General features: G+C 49.8%; 1 protein-coding gene across 15 annotated transcripts in view; it reads left to right on the forward strand.

Annotated features, from left to right (window-relative positions):
* Window positions 1-14,471, forward strand: part of EHMT1 (euchromatic histone lysine methyltransferase 1) — a 91,564-nt gene that overhangs the window by 42,963 nt on the left and 34,130 nt on the right. For 12 of the 15 annotated variants that reach the window (XM_021413554.1, XM_021413555.1, XM_021413556.1 and 9 more), the window contains 5 exons: window positions 1,546-2,102; window positions 4,666-4,707; window positions 11,142-11,319; window positions 12,607-12,743; window positions 13,628-13,816. In XM_021413554.1, the coding sequence (XP_021269229.1) occupies window positions 1,546-2,102; window positions 4,666-4,707; window positions 11,142-11,319; window positions 12,607-12,743; window positions 13,628-13,816 (1,103 nt within the window). The remainder of the gene's footprint in view (window positions 1-1,545; window positions 2,103-4,665; window positions 4,708-11,141; window positions 11,320-12,606; window positions 12,744-13,627; window positions 13,817-14,471) is intronic. The other 3 variants (XM_021413549.1, XM_021413552.1, XM_021413553.1) reach the window with 2 other exon arrangements.

Here is a 14,471-nt window from a genome sequence, read left to right on the forward strand (position 1 = left end):
AAGATCCCTTTAAATGGTGCCGGTGTGGTCTTCTAAGGACACCAGTGAAGAATGAGAGAAATAAAGGTTGAAAAAGCAAGCGCGCAGCGCTTTGCTCCCCCTGCCCAAGATTTCTCACCTAATAGCACTTTTATGCCTGCCCTATCAGGAGTCCTTTCAACCCCAATCCAACCCATGCGCACCTTGTCAGAGCTTGCAGTACGCAGAAGTGGTCTAGGAGGCAGCGGGGGGGATGCTGACTTTGAATAGTGTTCGGGGAGCTGTGATGCTTCTGCCGGCCTGCTGCGTTGTGCCCCTGCCCCCCCAGCTCTGCCTGGCAGCACCTGGGGGAGGTGGGCACTGGGTTTGGGGCTTTGCAGAAGGTTTTCATCAGGTCAGCAGAGGTCCTTCAGGTTGTGGTCTCCAGGAGCAGTGTGAAGCGAGGTGCTGATACCAGCGTGCTGCTCTGGCTCGCACAGCTGTTCTCTGCTTTGAATTCTGGGCTCCACTGTAGGCTAAAATAACTTCAGTTGGCTGTAAATCAGTCCTACCTGCTCCTCCAGTCCGCTTGGACCGAGCTTTTGATGGTACTTATGATGCTTTTCATAACTGTCTGGCCTCTGGAAGGAAAACAATACGCAGAATCCCTAACAGCAGGTTGATTTACTCATTTTACTGAACGTGCCAGTGAATTGTTATCAGCCCTGGTTGCCTGGGGAGCTGCTGGTTTGTCGTGTCGGGAACCTTTCTGCAAGTACAGGGTGTTCATGCTTGGATTCTGTAGCTCAGGTCTGAAATATCTGTGGGATGAAAGTACTGGCAGGGGAGCTTGGAAATATTTGGAAAGGAGAAAAAAAAAAGTCTTTGCATGGACGCTCCTGTGTTATCTGCGAGCGAGCTTTTAGTCTGCAGAGATCTCGCTGTGTTTTAACCATGTAATTGTTTTAGTCTGGAACTGCACTTAGCGTGCTTCACCCTCGTGTTTGCTCTGGCTGTTACCTCTGAAATGACACCGTGCATCCTGCTCCTGTGCTGCTGCTTCCTGCTGGATGAGTGATCTTCGGTGAGCAGCGCTGCCCGCAGAGCTTATTCCTTGCAGAGTTACCACCTGCAGCTGTGCCGCAGGAGCTCGCCCATCCAGCTCCCCAGCAGCCCTCCTGTGTCCGGGTGGCACTGCGAAGAGCTGTGCCAGAGATCCGAGCGCGAGATGGGGCAGCGTTCTGTTTGACGTGTGAAGTGTTGACATATGGTCCTACAAATGTAGTTATTGGAAAAGCTAGAGATAATATTTACCTTGAAAAATCCATCGTTGGGGAATAAATGGCCGCATCTGCAGCTGGGGCGAGTCAGAATGAGTGCGCTGCTTTCAGCTGAGCTGCCCCGGTTTTTGCCGTGGCAGGATCCTGCCAAGCCAGTCAGGTAGGTACGTTGGCAGCCCAAGTGGAAATACGGAGCGAGCACTTCTTTGGGGGAGACATTTACTCGTCGTTAGCCACCGCGTGTTTTAATGACGCCTGTGACCCTTTTCTTTCTCCTCCCTTCTCTTTCTCCTCCCTCTTTCTCCAGGGTTCAATGCCATGGCTGCGGATGAAAGTGCTACAGAAAAGCAAGTGGGGGAACCAAAAATGGCTGTAGACGGTGAAACCAACGGTTCCTGTGAGCACGGCGAGGCTGGGAGCCACACAAACCCAGCGAAAAACACTCAGGACAATACGAAAGTGAGCCAGCAGGACTCTAGTACTAAATTAAATAGGATAGCAGAAAATGGCATTTCTGAACGAGATGGTGAGACTGGGAAGCAAAACCATATGAAAGCTAATGACTTCACACAGACTTCTCTAACAGGGAGCAATGGATATATTCTAACCAAGCAGATGGCACAGGAGCAACCTCTAAGGACTACCAGCACCTTTGCTTCTCTCACTGGCCATGCTGCAAAAACTCTTCCAGGAGGAGCAAGCAAAGGGAGAACTGTGGGCACCTTTTCTCAGATGCAGGCCACGATGCCAACCAAGCTCGGGGAGGGCAGTAAGGACATGGATGCTAAAAAAGCCACTGCTGCTAACGCTGAAGTCAAGGTCCACAGAGCACGGAAGACAATGCCTAAACCCACCCCTAGCCTGGTAATGTATATGCCCAGCAGCAGTGCTGTGCTGCTAGGCCTTGGCTTTCTCTGGGTGAGTGGGAGGAACACGTTGTTGCACAGGGGTGTGTGTATTTCAGAGGTGTCCCACTGAGCAGACTGCTTTATGCTTTTTTCTTTTGTGATTTTTTCTCTTACAGAGAGACCGAGGTGTTCAAACAGTCACGTGGACACACGTGGACACAAGCAGCTCTCTTCCCCCGTGTGTTTCTAAATATATAATTGATCAATTGCCTTCTCTGGCAGATCTATCAGAGACACTAAATGGCCTTTCTCTCTTGGCTGTATTGCTCATCAGTTGTCTGCTGAAATCCAGAGCTGCTTATGAAACAAATTAGATTTCTTATAAGTCTGACCCAAAGGAAATTAAGCATAGTATGTTAACTTGAGGCTTCTCCTAAGCTTGAAAGCTGTCAAGAAGCTGATATGTTAGGCAACTTGATTGCGTTGCCGTGTCATGAAGCCAGATGATGTTTTCTTCCTCTGTACATGCTGCCTACAGTAATGCAGCTTGTTCAGAAATCTTCTCTCCAGAATCCTTGGGGGTGGATTTACCATCACGCAATAAAACAGAGATCTAACTTTTGTTCAGGAAGTAAAAGGAGATTTGAAGTCATCTTGTGACCCCAAGTTATAGTGGGAGTGAGCAGAAATGGGCCTTTCTTTGTCGTAAACATGGACCAAGTTTGGTTCTTTCGCCAAAGGTGGGGAATTAGATACCGGGAACAGTCAGATCTGCACCACGAGCACTCAATCTCCAACCCTGTGACACTTTATATTTAGCTACGATGAGCTCGATCCTTCCATCGTGCTGCGTCTAACGATGGAGAGGGACCATCCTGTACCTAGGTCGAGGGACACAGATTGCTGCGAGCCCTGCTTGGCAATGTGAGTGACACCCAGAAATAAATGGGAAGCTGCTGGAGCTCTGTAAGTGCTGGCGTAGGTGGATTGCTGCTAGCTACCAGCATTTTGTGGACAAGCAAATGCCAGATGATCCTCAGATGTCACCTACATGTTGCAGCACGGCAGCAATATGATGTAAAGCTCTCAAAGCTGTGAATCACTGTGGTCTGGAGCAGGGGAAGGGGAAAAAAAAGAGAAGAGATTGGTGGCACCAAGCCAGCCACAGATGGGGAAAGGTGCCCTTGGTACTGCAGCACCTGTGACTCCGGAAGCAGGTGGGAGTCCAAACACACTGAGCCTGCAAACCTTGTGGTGTGCAGCCTGCAGAGCAGGGCAGAAACCACACGGGCCACGATTTCCCAACCATTCTCCCAAACCGCTAATTTCCCCTCTGCCTTCCCCTGATTGCATTTGAATTCTCTGGCTCTCTCCCCCCTGCTGAGTTTTTTGGCTGGCAGCTGGGGAGGCCCAGATGCAGCGCACGCAGCCTGATGGAAGTCTCATGGAAGGCTTTCTTACCTGCTTACTTTGCAGCTGAAACCTCGCAGCTTTCCTCCAGCAGCCTGTTGTGCACTTAAATTAGGCAGGGCAACCCCCGACCCTGGTGGAGTTTGCCAGGGAGAGACCCCTTGGGGCTGAGCAATTGAAAGAGGCAATTCCCTTCTAAAAGACGACGGCTAGGTTAGGAAGGAGTGTTTTCATCGTTCATATTTTATGATACATCAGAAGGATTTTTTTTCTACAACCCCTTGGGCTTTAAGGCTTGTCTCTAGAAAGCTGCTTGCAGTGTTGGAGTGTTTGCATCGCCACATTCCAGGCGCGCTGCGATTGCGCTGCTCATCGCTCCTGGCTCGTGCAGCGGCGATGGATTCAAAAGGCCAAGCCTGCAGTTGCCTGGCCACTCTAAAAAGTGCAGAGCCTGTCCTCTGCAGTGCAGCCCGTTTGCTTGGGATGGAAATGGTGAGAGGAACAAAATTCACGAGGCGGTAGGAAGAGAGCGCTCAAACATTTCCTGCTCAAGCCTCTGCATGTGAATGCGAGCCCACAGTCCCCAAGATTTGATCTCATTTCTGCAAGACAATAAAACAGCTGTTTTGTTCAGCCTTCCAGATAATTACTACCTATTTTTCCCCATTGTCTTTTGAATTTACATGCTGTTTTCATTTGTGGAGCAGAGTCTTTGCTACTTGTCATTTTTCTGTCCTGATTATTTCTTTGTTGAGCAGTTTATAAGAGGCTCCTCAGCACAGCGCATGCAGTTGTTGCCTTTTCCCCTTTGAAAACACTACAGGAGCAGGTAGATGTATTATAGGAATTGTGGAAATCACCCAGAATTTGGCGTTACAGGACACGTGGGTTTTCATCATGAGTTTTTTAGAGCGTTGCTCTTTTCTTGGTAGAATCCTCTTGCACACATATGCTAAGAGAAGGAACTGGGGAAGGAGGTATTTTGTTGCCTGCAGCGCGTTATCTTTCATTCCCCAGCTCCTGCAGAAACCTGCTGGCGCCAAGAAATTGTTTTCTCCAACCTTGCAGCTGCCAGGGGACCTCAGCAGCCTTTTCTGTATGTGCATATTGGTCTTTGAGAGGAAGGAAATGGTCTTCTCACAAATGTAACTGGCTTTTTCTCTGTTTAGGAATTGCTTCCTGAATTGGGATCGAAGCTGAATCTGAAACAGGTGACAATTTTAATTGATGTTGTTGCATGTTAACTTGGTTTTCGAACAGAGTTCTCCGAAGAGTTTTGACAGCATTGGTTTTGCTCCCCTTCTCTTGGTGCAGTAGCACAAAGTCGGCACCTTTGGAAGAATTTCTTCCATTCCTTCTTAATCCATTTATAACTGTTGAGAACACAAAGGTTTGCAGAGTGAGACAGCAGACCAAAAGGCAAGAGTGTGTGTGTGTGTATTGAGCTTTGAGAGGGCCCCTCCTGCTCAGAAACCTCCATTTCTACGTTTAACTTCTCTGAGATGTGTCTGGAAGGGAAGAAGGATGGAGGCGAAAGAGTCCCGTAGTTACCCCTTAAGATAGGAGGAGCAGCTGGCTGAGCTGGGACTCCCAGGTCGTTTCCAGTCATTCAGTGGTGACCATGAGGCTGTAACTGGAGCTGTGTGTCTCTGGTGCCAGTTTTGTGCTGCGTGGAGAATGAGGTCAGAGGCACTGAACCCTCTGCGGAAACAGGGGAATTAATGTCTCATTCTGTTTCACAATGTGAGCCCAAAACACGGGAACCCTTTAACTAGTAGAGATAAAGCCTGGGCAGGAAGGAGGAGCAAGGAACAGAAGCTCCTTTGCTTATGTTGGTATTTATTTCTGCTGTCTGCTGCTCAATGCCCGGTCCCAGCACCGGGAGCTGTTACCTTCCGTGTGCACACAGGTGTTGCTGTAAAACACCATGTTCTGTGTCAGTGCCCAGCAGTGCTCCCAGGGGCTGTGGGCTGCTCTGCAGGAGCTCCTCCTGCCCTCACCACTTCTTGGCATCTCTCAGGGCCAGGCAGGTGGCTGTTGGTGGTTTGCAAGTGTCTGCGGTTGCTCAGTTGCTCAGAAACACTCTGATATGCAAAAAAACCTCAAAAGGGCAAGTTCTAATGGGGATCGTGATGGGGACGTTGTCTCCTGGATGAAAAGTAACAAAAGAAAAGTGAAAGAGCTCTCCATCTGATTTGGAGAGCTGCAGTTGGCTCTTCTGACCCTACAAGGTGCACGCCTTGAAGACCCTCTCCATGGGTCTGGAAGTGTGAGGCCTATGTGTGTCATCTCAGCCATGGTTAAATATCCTGTGTGGGCATCCAGTGAAGAGGCCATTGGCACACGGCGTCTTCCATTTGAGGTGGGTATGTGACCATACACACATTGATGCTGTTGCAGTCATCCTAATGGGGCCACGCTTCTGGTGCCCTGCTGAAGGGCGTTAGCAGGTGGATGGAGCACTCGTGCAGCTGGACTCATCAGCCTCACCAAGGCAGCGGTGGGTGTCCCCAGACAGCTGCTGGAGATTCTGTACCAAACTGTAACTGTGCAACAGCAGTGGAGGAGATGGAGAGCTGCGCTGCCCTGGCTCACGCAGGCGTTGCGATCTGCTGGGGATCTGTTTTTCGTTGCAGACCGGTATTTTCTTGCTTAAGTCTCAGTCCCCAGTTGTTGGAGGCCCTGGCACGTTCGCCCTTGGCCATGTCCAAAGCTACACGCCCTGTTAGCGCTCCCAACCAGCTGTGGATGGGCACCAGCTTTGCTCCCTGGCAGCCTTGCTGCGGTGCTTGGGTCACTCCTCTAGCTGTCGGGCTTCGTTTGCAAGCTCATGCTGTGCTGGAGGTAAAAATCCTGAGAATGAGGAAAGTGAGACAGCTGACATGGCCGAGCTGGAGTTGGTACCGGGAGCGTAGTGCGAGCAGCTCTGCTGGGAAGCAGCACACGCAGGAGCGTGCCAGAACCTTTGCACAGCATGTGGCTGTGCTTCCAGCGTCAGGCTTCTCCTTGCTAGCTCGTCTGCTTTGCTAATGAAAGAGCTCTTAATTGCGGGGCTGTGGGAAGAGCACTGCGCGGTCTGCTGAACCGACACGGGGTTTGATTAGTAAGGTTTATTTGTTCTTTATCTTTGCTTCTGGGAAAAAATAGTGGGATAGTCTGTCTTTGCCATTTTTAGTAACTTCTCCCTGCTGCTGTAGGGGATTTCTGTGCCAGTAATAGAAACAGGGTTGATCCCATTACAGTGTAGTAAGTATGTGAGTATGATTTTCTCAAGCACATAAAATATGTTGTCTTGTGCCAATCTAAGGAGCATGAATGCACTGAACGTATTTGTGGTTCAGTTTTTTCGGTTTCCATACGCAGGTGTCTCTGGACGCTCTGCCCTAAGCCTTGCAATAGCTGCCTTCAGTTTCTTGCCCATTCCTTGCAATGCCCAGCACGAAGCAGGAACATCACAACCTGTCATGTAGCGTTGGCTGATGCCACGTGAGAAGCTGCAAAACCAAAGCCATTAGCAATGCAGTTTCTGCACGATCATTTCTGACCGGTTCTTGGTTGATGGCGGCATGCACGTGTGGTGGCTCAGGCAACCTTGGGACCACAGAGCTCAAAGTGTGGCCTGGAGCTGTCTCTGCACGGGGATCTCTCTCACTATCCTTCTCTAAACAGTGATATGCAGCTGAAAGCAAAACTTGATGGACTGTTAAAAATTTACATATGAGTGGGGAAAAGAGAAAGATATCCCAGCTGTATCGGACAGGGATAGCTCAGAGCAGTGGGGGCAATTTGTGTCAGTAATCGTGCTTCTTGCCTGGAATGTTGATGTTCGCAGTGGAGCCCATGCAGGTGTTAAATGAAGGCACCCCTGCTCCCTTGAGTTTGTTGGTTTAAGTGAAAGCAGATGATCCAGTTTCTGAGTGCAGCGGTTTGTTTAGCTGAAACTGCATGTGCAAGTGTGTGCAGCCGTGGTGGGGTTCTCAGCAGTCAGCTCCTGGAAAGTGGTTGCTTCTGGTGCAAGCTGCAGTGTAGCATTTTCCACCCGAAGGAGAGACATGAGGAGGAGGAGCCTGGATGTTCAGGAATTGAAGCAGGAACATGATAGGATTTGTCACAGCAAACTGGTGATGAGCTCCGTGGGGTTTATCGAGGTGCCAGCTGTTGGCAGCCCCTTTGTTTGCACTTTGCCAGTGTTACCGTGTGCCTCTCACCTCCCCTGCCAAGCAGGGGCAAGGCAGGGGGGGCTGGAAGGCAAGAGGCAGGGGTTGGCTTGGGCGACTGCTGGGCTGCAGGGGCTGTATTGAGGCTGCCTGCACAAGGAACAGGGAGGGTGAGGGGAACCCATCCGTCATGAAAGTGGAAAGCAGCAGCAGGTGACAGAAGCACTAATTGCAGTCAGATGTGATCAGCTAGCAGCCCATGGAGGTGGTACTGGGTCGTGCCAGCTCTGGGCTGGGACAGAGCGAGGCCGAGCAGTGGCTGCCAGCCCCCCCTGTTCTGCAGGGGACCCGCCTGTCTGACATTTGCCTTTGACTGCTTTCTCCCCAGCACTAACCTTGCTGGAGCACAGTGGATGCTTTGCATTTGGAGAAGCTCTCTGGTTGTGCTGGGGGCTTGCAGGCCCACCTGGGAGCGGTATTGCTCTGTACTATTTTGTTTCTGTTTTGCTTTGATAGGAGTCTGTCGTGCCCCCAGGAGCTCCATACCCATCTACCTCATCCCAAATGCTTGGTCCTTTCTTTGCCTTCCCTTCTTAGTTGTAGCTACCCTCTCTCCTCTGCTGGGAGGAGCTGGGTGGATGTAACCTGAGGGCGAGGGCTGTGGGACATCTGTGTGTGTGTGCCTGAGCCAGCTCTTTGCCAGCCTGATGGGATTTTAAGGAAGAAGAGATTTCCCAGCAGAGCAGTGTGCTAGATTAGCAAAGCCTCTTTTCTGGGAGCACTTACTTAAATCTGGAGCCAGCGGAGCAGAGCAGTGCAGGAGCTCGGTGTGACGGACCAGGAGGGACTGAACCTGCAGACTGGGGCCAAGGAACCCGCAGAATTCGGAGACTTTAGAAGCAGGAAAAGAATAAAGTTGAATGCACTAAGCACTCCTGATACTCTTGGTGGGAGGTTAAAATTTAATGAGAACAGCGAGGATGTAACTGTCTGTTTCAGGTAGTGGGGAACGAAGAAGGGTGGTGGGAAAGGGGAGTGGGAGCTGAGTGTGAATGCTTCCAGATCTCTGCTGATCTTTTTAGTCCCAGTTCTCAGAGTTAGCATTTGATTTCTATAGATATGAAGCCCATAAGTAATACATGTACTGATGGCCTGTTCAGCTTCCTGGGAGATGTGGTCGCCACTCTGCAGAAACTCCTGCTCCTTAGTGTTGCTCTGTATGGCTCCTCATAACAGTGCAGATCTCACGAGGCTTAGGATTGGTTTTTTGAAACTGTTTTGCCAGAATTGCCATGAAAAAGTCACATTGAACTGTTGTCATGCAGCCCTACTGAAGATATTTATTTCCATATTGTAATTACAGGGGAAGAGGAAAACCCCAAGCTAATAGCTTTTTTCATTTAAAATTTGCTTATGTTTCTGCCAGATGGTCTGGTGCGGTCTGGATGTGAGTTCCTAGAAGCTGGGAGTAACAGCAGACTTTGTCTGAGACCATCTGCAAGGACCTGCACGTAAAGGACAAAGCCCTGACGTGTGCTTGTTTAGCTGCAGGCAGCTCTGTGTCAGATCTGCTTCTCCCTTGCTCATTTTCCTGATTTTGAGTTAAATACGGAAAGCAGTGGATGTCCCAGGAGACCTGGGAATTCTCAGAACAATCCCGTATCCGAGAGTTAGCCTTTAGATCTGTAAACTATGGACTTTGAAGAGGTATAAATAGTATTGTTGAGACTATTATTGGCACGCTGTGCCCGGTGCTCCTGACGTACTTGTTCTAAGGGGGAGAACAACTGGAGCCGTCTCAGCACTGATCCAGTGTCCAGCAGATGATCCTGCAGGCACTTAATTTGCTCATTCTATTAAGCTTATCCAAGAGAAAGTTTTTAAAACTTCTGCTTAACCACAGTCTGTAAGTACTTGGAATGAGAGTTTCTGATGATACAGGGCTTTTTAATTTAGTGGGGAAAGCATAATGCATTTAATTATCCGACAGTGAGAGCAATTAAGCATTGGAGCAGCATATCAAAGGGTACGGTAGATTTGTCATCGTTGACATCGTTAATCCACGGCTAGATGCCTTTTTTAGGAAGAGATGCGCTAATTCAGCCAGAGGATATGGGCTTGATGCGGGAATCATTGGAAATGCCACGGCCCCTTTATGCAGGTCATTCTGGATGATCATTATGGCTTTTCTGGCCGTGACCAGCCCTTCGCTTTCTGGCAGCATCGTGCACATGGCAGAGCCGTAATGAGGAGAATCAGTCGCTTCCCCGTTTGTTCCCAAGGTCACGTATCACTTGAAAGCAGCGTCTAACAGTGTCTATATGAACCCAGGCTTCAAAGAGGATTTTGATTTCTTGCTGCTTTTTTTCTTCCTTGCTTTTGCCTGCGTTCCTTTTTCTGTTTTGGTATTTCAGCTGTCGCTTCAGAAGTCCCATAAGAAGTGGTGGAGCAGCGCATTGCCACCGCAGAGCTTCTAATGTGCTCCCAGTGCTCTTGGTTTTCTGGAGCATCTCTTCCAGACCTGCTTGCCACTTGGTGGACAGGTGTATGGAGAGGCATGGACAGGGCTAGGCCCTCTGTTGAGCACAGAGGAAGGAACGCCCAGTGTCACACGGCAGATCGGAGCGGCACCGTTTCCCCGATCTCTGCTGTGACAGCGCAGCAGTGCACATGCAGCCGCAGCAATGGCTGCATGACTGAAGGTGCAGGGTGAGGCGTGCTCACATCAGAGCGTGTGCAAGTTGTGTTGGAGCCTGGGAGCCTGTCTGCAGGCATGGAGTACTGAATTAACCATAACATTCTCTTGAACCTTACCAGCTTCTCAGGAGGGGTTTGTCACCTGCTCTGCGCTTTGTGTCACAGCAGTACACGAGATGCTGACTTACAGCAAGCTTGGCCAGTTCTTGCTAGGGCGGTGGCAGTGCTGGAGGTGAACCTGCAGTGTCAGGCAGACACCTTCCTTGGCTGTGAGCTAGGCTAGCAGGTGGGAGAGCATGAGCTTTGCTGAGTCCTTATGGGGCCAGAAGGAAAGATCCCTTCCCACCGCTGCCCGCCCTTCGGAGTCCTCTCTGTAAGGCTCTGTGTCTTGTCTGCTGGGAGGTGACAGCCGCAGTCCAGATGTGTTGCAGTGAGTAGGTGTAGTTGTTGGCTTTGTTCATCTTCTTGAGAGCCGGCGTAATGTCTGTGTAAATAGTGTCGGATGCTTTTTGTTATCTGCACTTACTTTGCAGGGCTCTGCCGTCCCTGCTCCGCGTGCAGGCTTTCTCAGGGAGCAGCCTTCACCAAGTGACCAGCAGCAGGCTGGGTCTGTTTGTAGTCTTTAGGCAAAGAAACGTTGTTTGCTGTAGAGGAGGGGCAGAGTGCTTTTCCTTTGAGTGTCTGTTCCTACCTTCAGATGCAGGTGATTCTATCTGAGAGAAAGGAATTAAATTTATTTAAATGATTTCTTTGAATGTAGAGGCTCAATTTAACTTCATTTTGTTTTCCAGCATGCAAGTAAAGACCCCAAAGATGGGAGAGACAGCAGAGATCAAAAAGAATTGAAAGAGGAAGGCAACAAAAGCATCCTGGAGTTTGGGAAGCCGCTGCCGTTGCCCTCTCTCCCGGGCCTTCACCAGTCACTACCTCAGAACCAGAGCTATGTGGCCACCTCGAAGTCGCAGACGGGTAAAAGGACAGAGCTAAAATCCCGAGCAGCACCCAGCTCCCAAACGTGTGTGTGTGTGTGTGTGTGTGTGTGTGTGTGTGTCGGGGTGTGTGGGCTGAGGGAGCTTGGCAAGGACCGACCCCTTTGGTAGTAGCTTTTCCACAATGAATTGTAGAACACGGCGTGGTTGGGTTGGAAGGGATCTTAAAGCCTCCCCTCTGCTGGAGCAGCCCAGGACACAGTCGGCCTTGGGGCTGCAAGCACACACTGCTGCTCACGTCCAGTTTTTTGTCTGCCAGGACCCCCAAGTCCTTCTCCGCAGGGCTGCTCTCAGTGAGTTCTTCTCCCAGTCTGTACCCATATCTGGGATTGCCCCAACCCAAGTGCAGCACCTTGCAGCAGAATCCGCTTTAGGGTTTCCTTGCCTGGCAGCATCAGTGGGACTGTTGCTGTGGATCTTGTTTTGGCAGATGTCATTTTGTCAATGCAGCTCTGCTTACTGTGAGCCACGGTTGTGTAAATAAAATCATTTGGCTTGGCAGAAAGTTTTTGAGGGGACTCTGTAGATTTTTGATGAAACTTTGTCATAGTGAGATGTGAAGAGATGCTTTCAAGGAGCAGCCTGTACAGATGCCAGCGCTGGTGCTGAAGCTGGCTGTTTCCTGCTGCATGCAGTTGTTAAAAGCCTGTGCTAAGCACACTTCTGATGTGCGTGCACCAAAGGCAGCAGCAGGCACTGAGGTGTGAGGACTGGTTTGATGAGAAGGCCAGGAGGGAGACTCAGCAAATTAAGACCCAATCAAAGCAGTGAAAAGAATCAAGCAAGCTTCCATAGCAGGTGTGAAATGAGGTTAAATGGCAAACAGCTCCTTGTTTAAAGTACCTCTTCTCTGTTTGTTCTTTAGTTATTATATGATGGCTTTATTGTAAGTTGGTATTATTAACCTTGCGGTATCTATTTGAGTCAGCTGAATTCTATTCAACCTCCTGCAGCATTAGCAGTGCTGCCAAACACAGGCTAATTTCAGAATTTGATGTTACGTATGGTGGTACAGGGACCAGAAGGAACGTGGAGGGGATGCTCAGAACTGGGGTGATTTTGCAGCACTGGCAAAAAGCTGTGTGTGTGTTTGCACGTATGGATGTGTCACCTTTTGGCTGAATTGTAAATCAATTAGTTGGAGTGGGAAGCCTTTCTTCTCAGATCATGCCCTTAAATATAGTTTCCCACATTACAGCCTCTACTCTCTATCCTTTCTTTTCACTCCTCAACCAACTTTGTCTTTGTTTTTATTTTTTTTTTCCAGCTGCTGCAGTATCTCGAAAGAAAAAACGGAGAATGGGAACCTATAGCCTGGTTCCCAAGAAAAAGACCAAAGTGTTAAAACAGAGAACAATGATTGAGATGTTTAAGAGCATAACTCATTCCTCTGCGGGTGCCAAGGTGAGGGCTGCGCTGAGCCTACCGGGCACATTTGCTGTCACCATACATGCACCTTGTCCTGGCACACCAGCCCCATGGGTAGCGTAGGGAACATTGTTGCCGTCAGCATCTTCTGTTCTGAGCCTACATCTTCTCTCTGGCAACAACATCCTGCCCACAGCAGCCTTGCTGCTTTGAAAATGGCTTTTTGAGGGTGGCTGTTCAGATAGCAGCTCTTGCAACATTTTCCAGTGGATGTTCCCCTTCTGTCCTGTGAGTTCTGCGGGACTGGAGAGTTTTCAAGCGTACACAGCGTGGTAACGTTTTTGTTGTGGAGTCCTTAGGGTTACTGTCTAGTATTGTTTGAGGCTGTAAGGGAAAACAATCAGTTACTTAAAAACAAACCACGGTCTGGGTTTCCCTCCTGATGAGGTTCTGCTTTTGCTGCAGTCTGGGCCCTAAAATGTTGGCCTTTGAATTCAAGTGAATTCAAAGCACTAGGCTTCAGTGGAGCGGAGTAAAAATTCCCCAGTCTGATTTAACTTCCCTTTATGTAGAAACCTTCTTTGCACCCTTGGTGTTCCATGGGGAGCTGCCCTTCCATGTTTCAGTTAGTCTGCATGCTCTGGCTGAAAGCTGCTGACCAGCAGCCCTTCCCTTAGTGCCTTGTGTGGCCTTGAGTCCAGAACGACTCCTCGTGGCTCCTTGTTCCCCAGACTGGCAGGGTTAGGTGACACATGGCAGGCGCCTGCCCTGGCTGTGCTGGTGGCATTGGAGGGCTCTGGAGGGACATACAGCTAGCTCTCCTTTGGCAGCTTTAACGCAGGCGGTCTGGGATGGGTTCAGCTGCTCTGAGCTGTGAACTGATGTTGTCTTTGTGGCACGTGTGCTTGGACAACTTCCAGAGTGAAAAGGAGCTAGGTGATGTCAGCCCTCACGTGAATGGGGAGAGCATAGATGTAGACTCTGAAGAGGAAGACTCTGATGAGTTGGAAGATGAGGACGATCACGGAGCAGAACAGGCAGCTGCATTTCCTGCAGACGATAACAGGACCTCTAAAGACAGCGCGTCTGACGCAGACAATGTCAGAAAGGTATTCACGTGCCCTGTGCAGGACTTAGAGCGGGATGGGACCCTGCTGATCCCCACGAGACAGGAGTGGAACCAGTTAAGGCAATTTCTAGGAATTTTTTAGCATGCAAGATGGCAGACAGCTCAGTGGTGGAAGTGAGGCTTTTGATGACCACTTCCTGCTTCCTTCCCTCCTCCCCCCCCCCACCATGAGAGTCTCCTCACTTACCCTCCTGTTTCAGCCTTGCTGCATAACATTCTGTGATCCAATGTATGTGCAGGACTTCCGTCACATTTGGTTAGGTATTCGCTGCACCAGCAGGAGATGTCTTCCTAATCTTGTTACAGGCTGGTAAAGAATTAAAATTGTTTTAGTTAACTTATCCCAAATCGCAATGCGTACTGTAGGTGTGAGGTTGTTTCTTAATCATCACAGAAATTAACGTTTGGTTGGAAAATTTTCTCTGGGAGTTATCCTGTCCCATCCTCATGGGTGAGCCATGAAGCACATTAACAGCCTTGGAGTTCTTGTCCTGGAGAGGAGATGGTGTTAGTGCTCACGAGGCTGGGGCTGAGCACAGCGCAGCGATGGGATGCTCTGCGGGGGTAGGCAGCGTGCTGAGGGGTTCTGTGCTTGGAGGGACCTGATGGGACTGACTTTCTGTTCTTGGGCACGT

Source organism: Numida meleagris, chromosome 16 (assembly GCF_002078875.1).
Source record: "Numida meleagris isolate 19003 breed g44 Domestic line chromosome 16, NumMel1.0, whole genome shotgun sequence".
Taxonomy (NCBI): Eukaryota; Metazoa; Chordata; class Aves; order Galliformes; family Numididae; genus Numida; species Numida meleagris.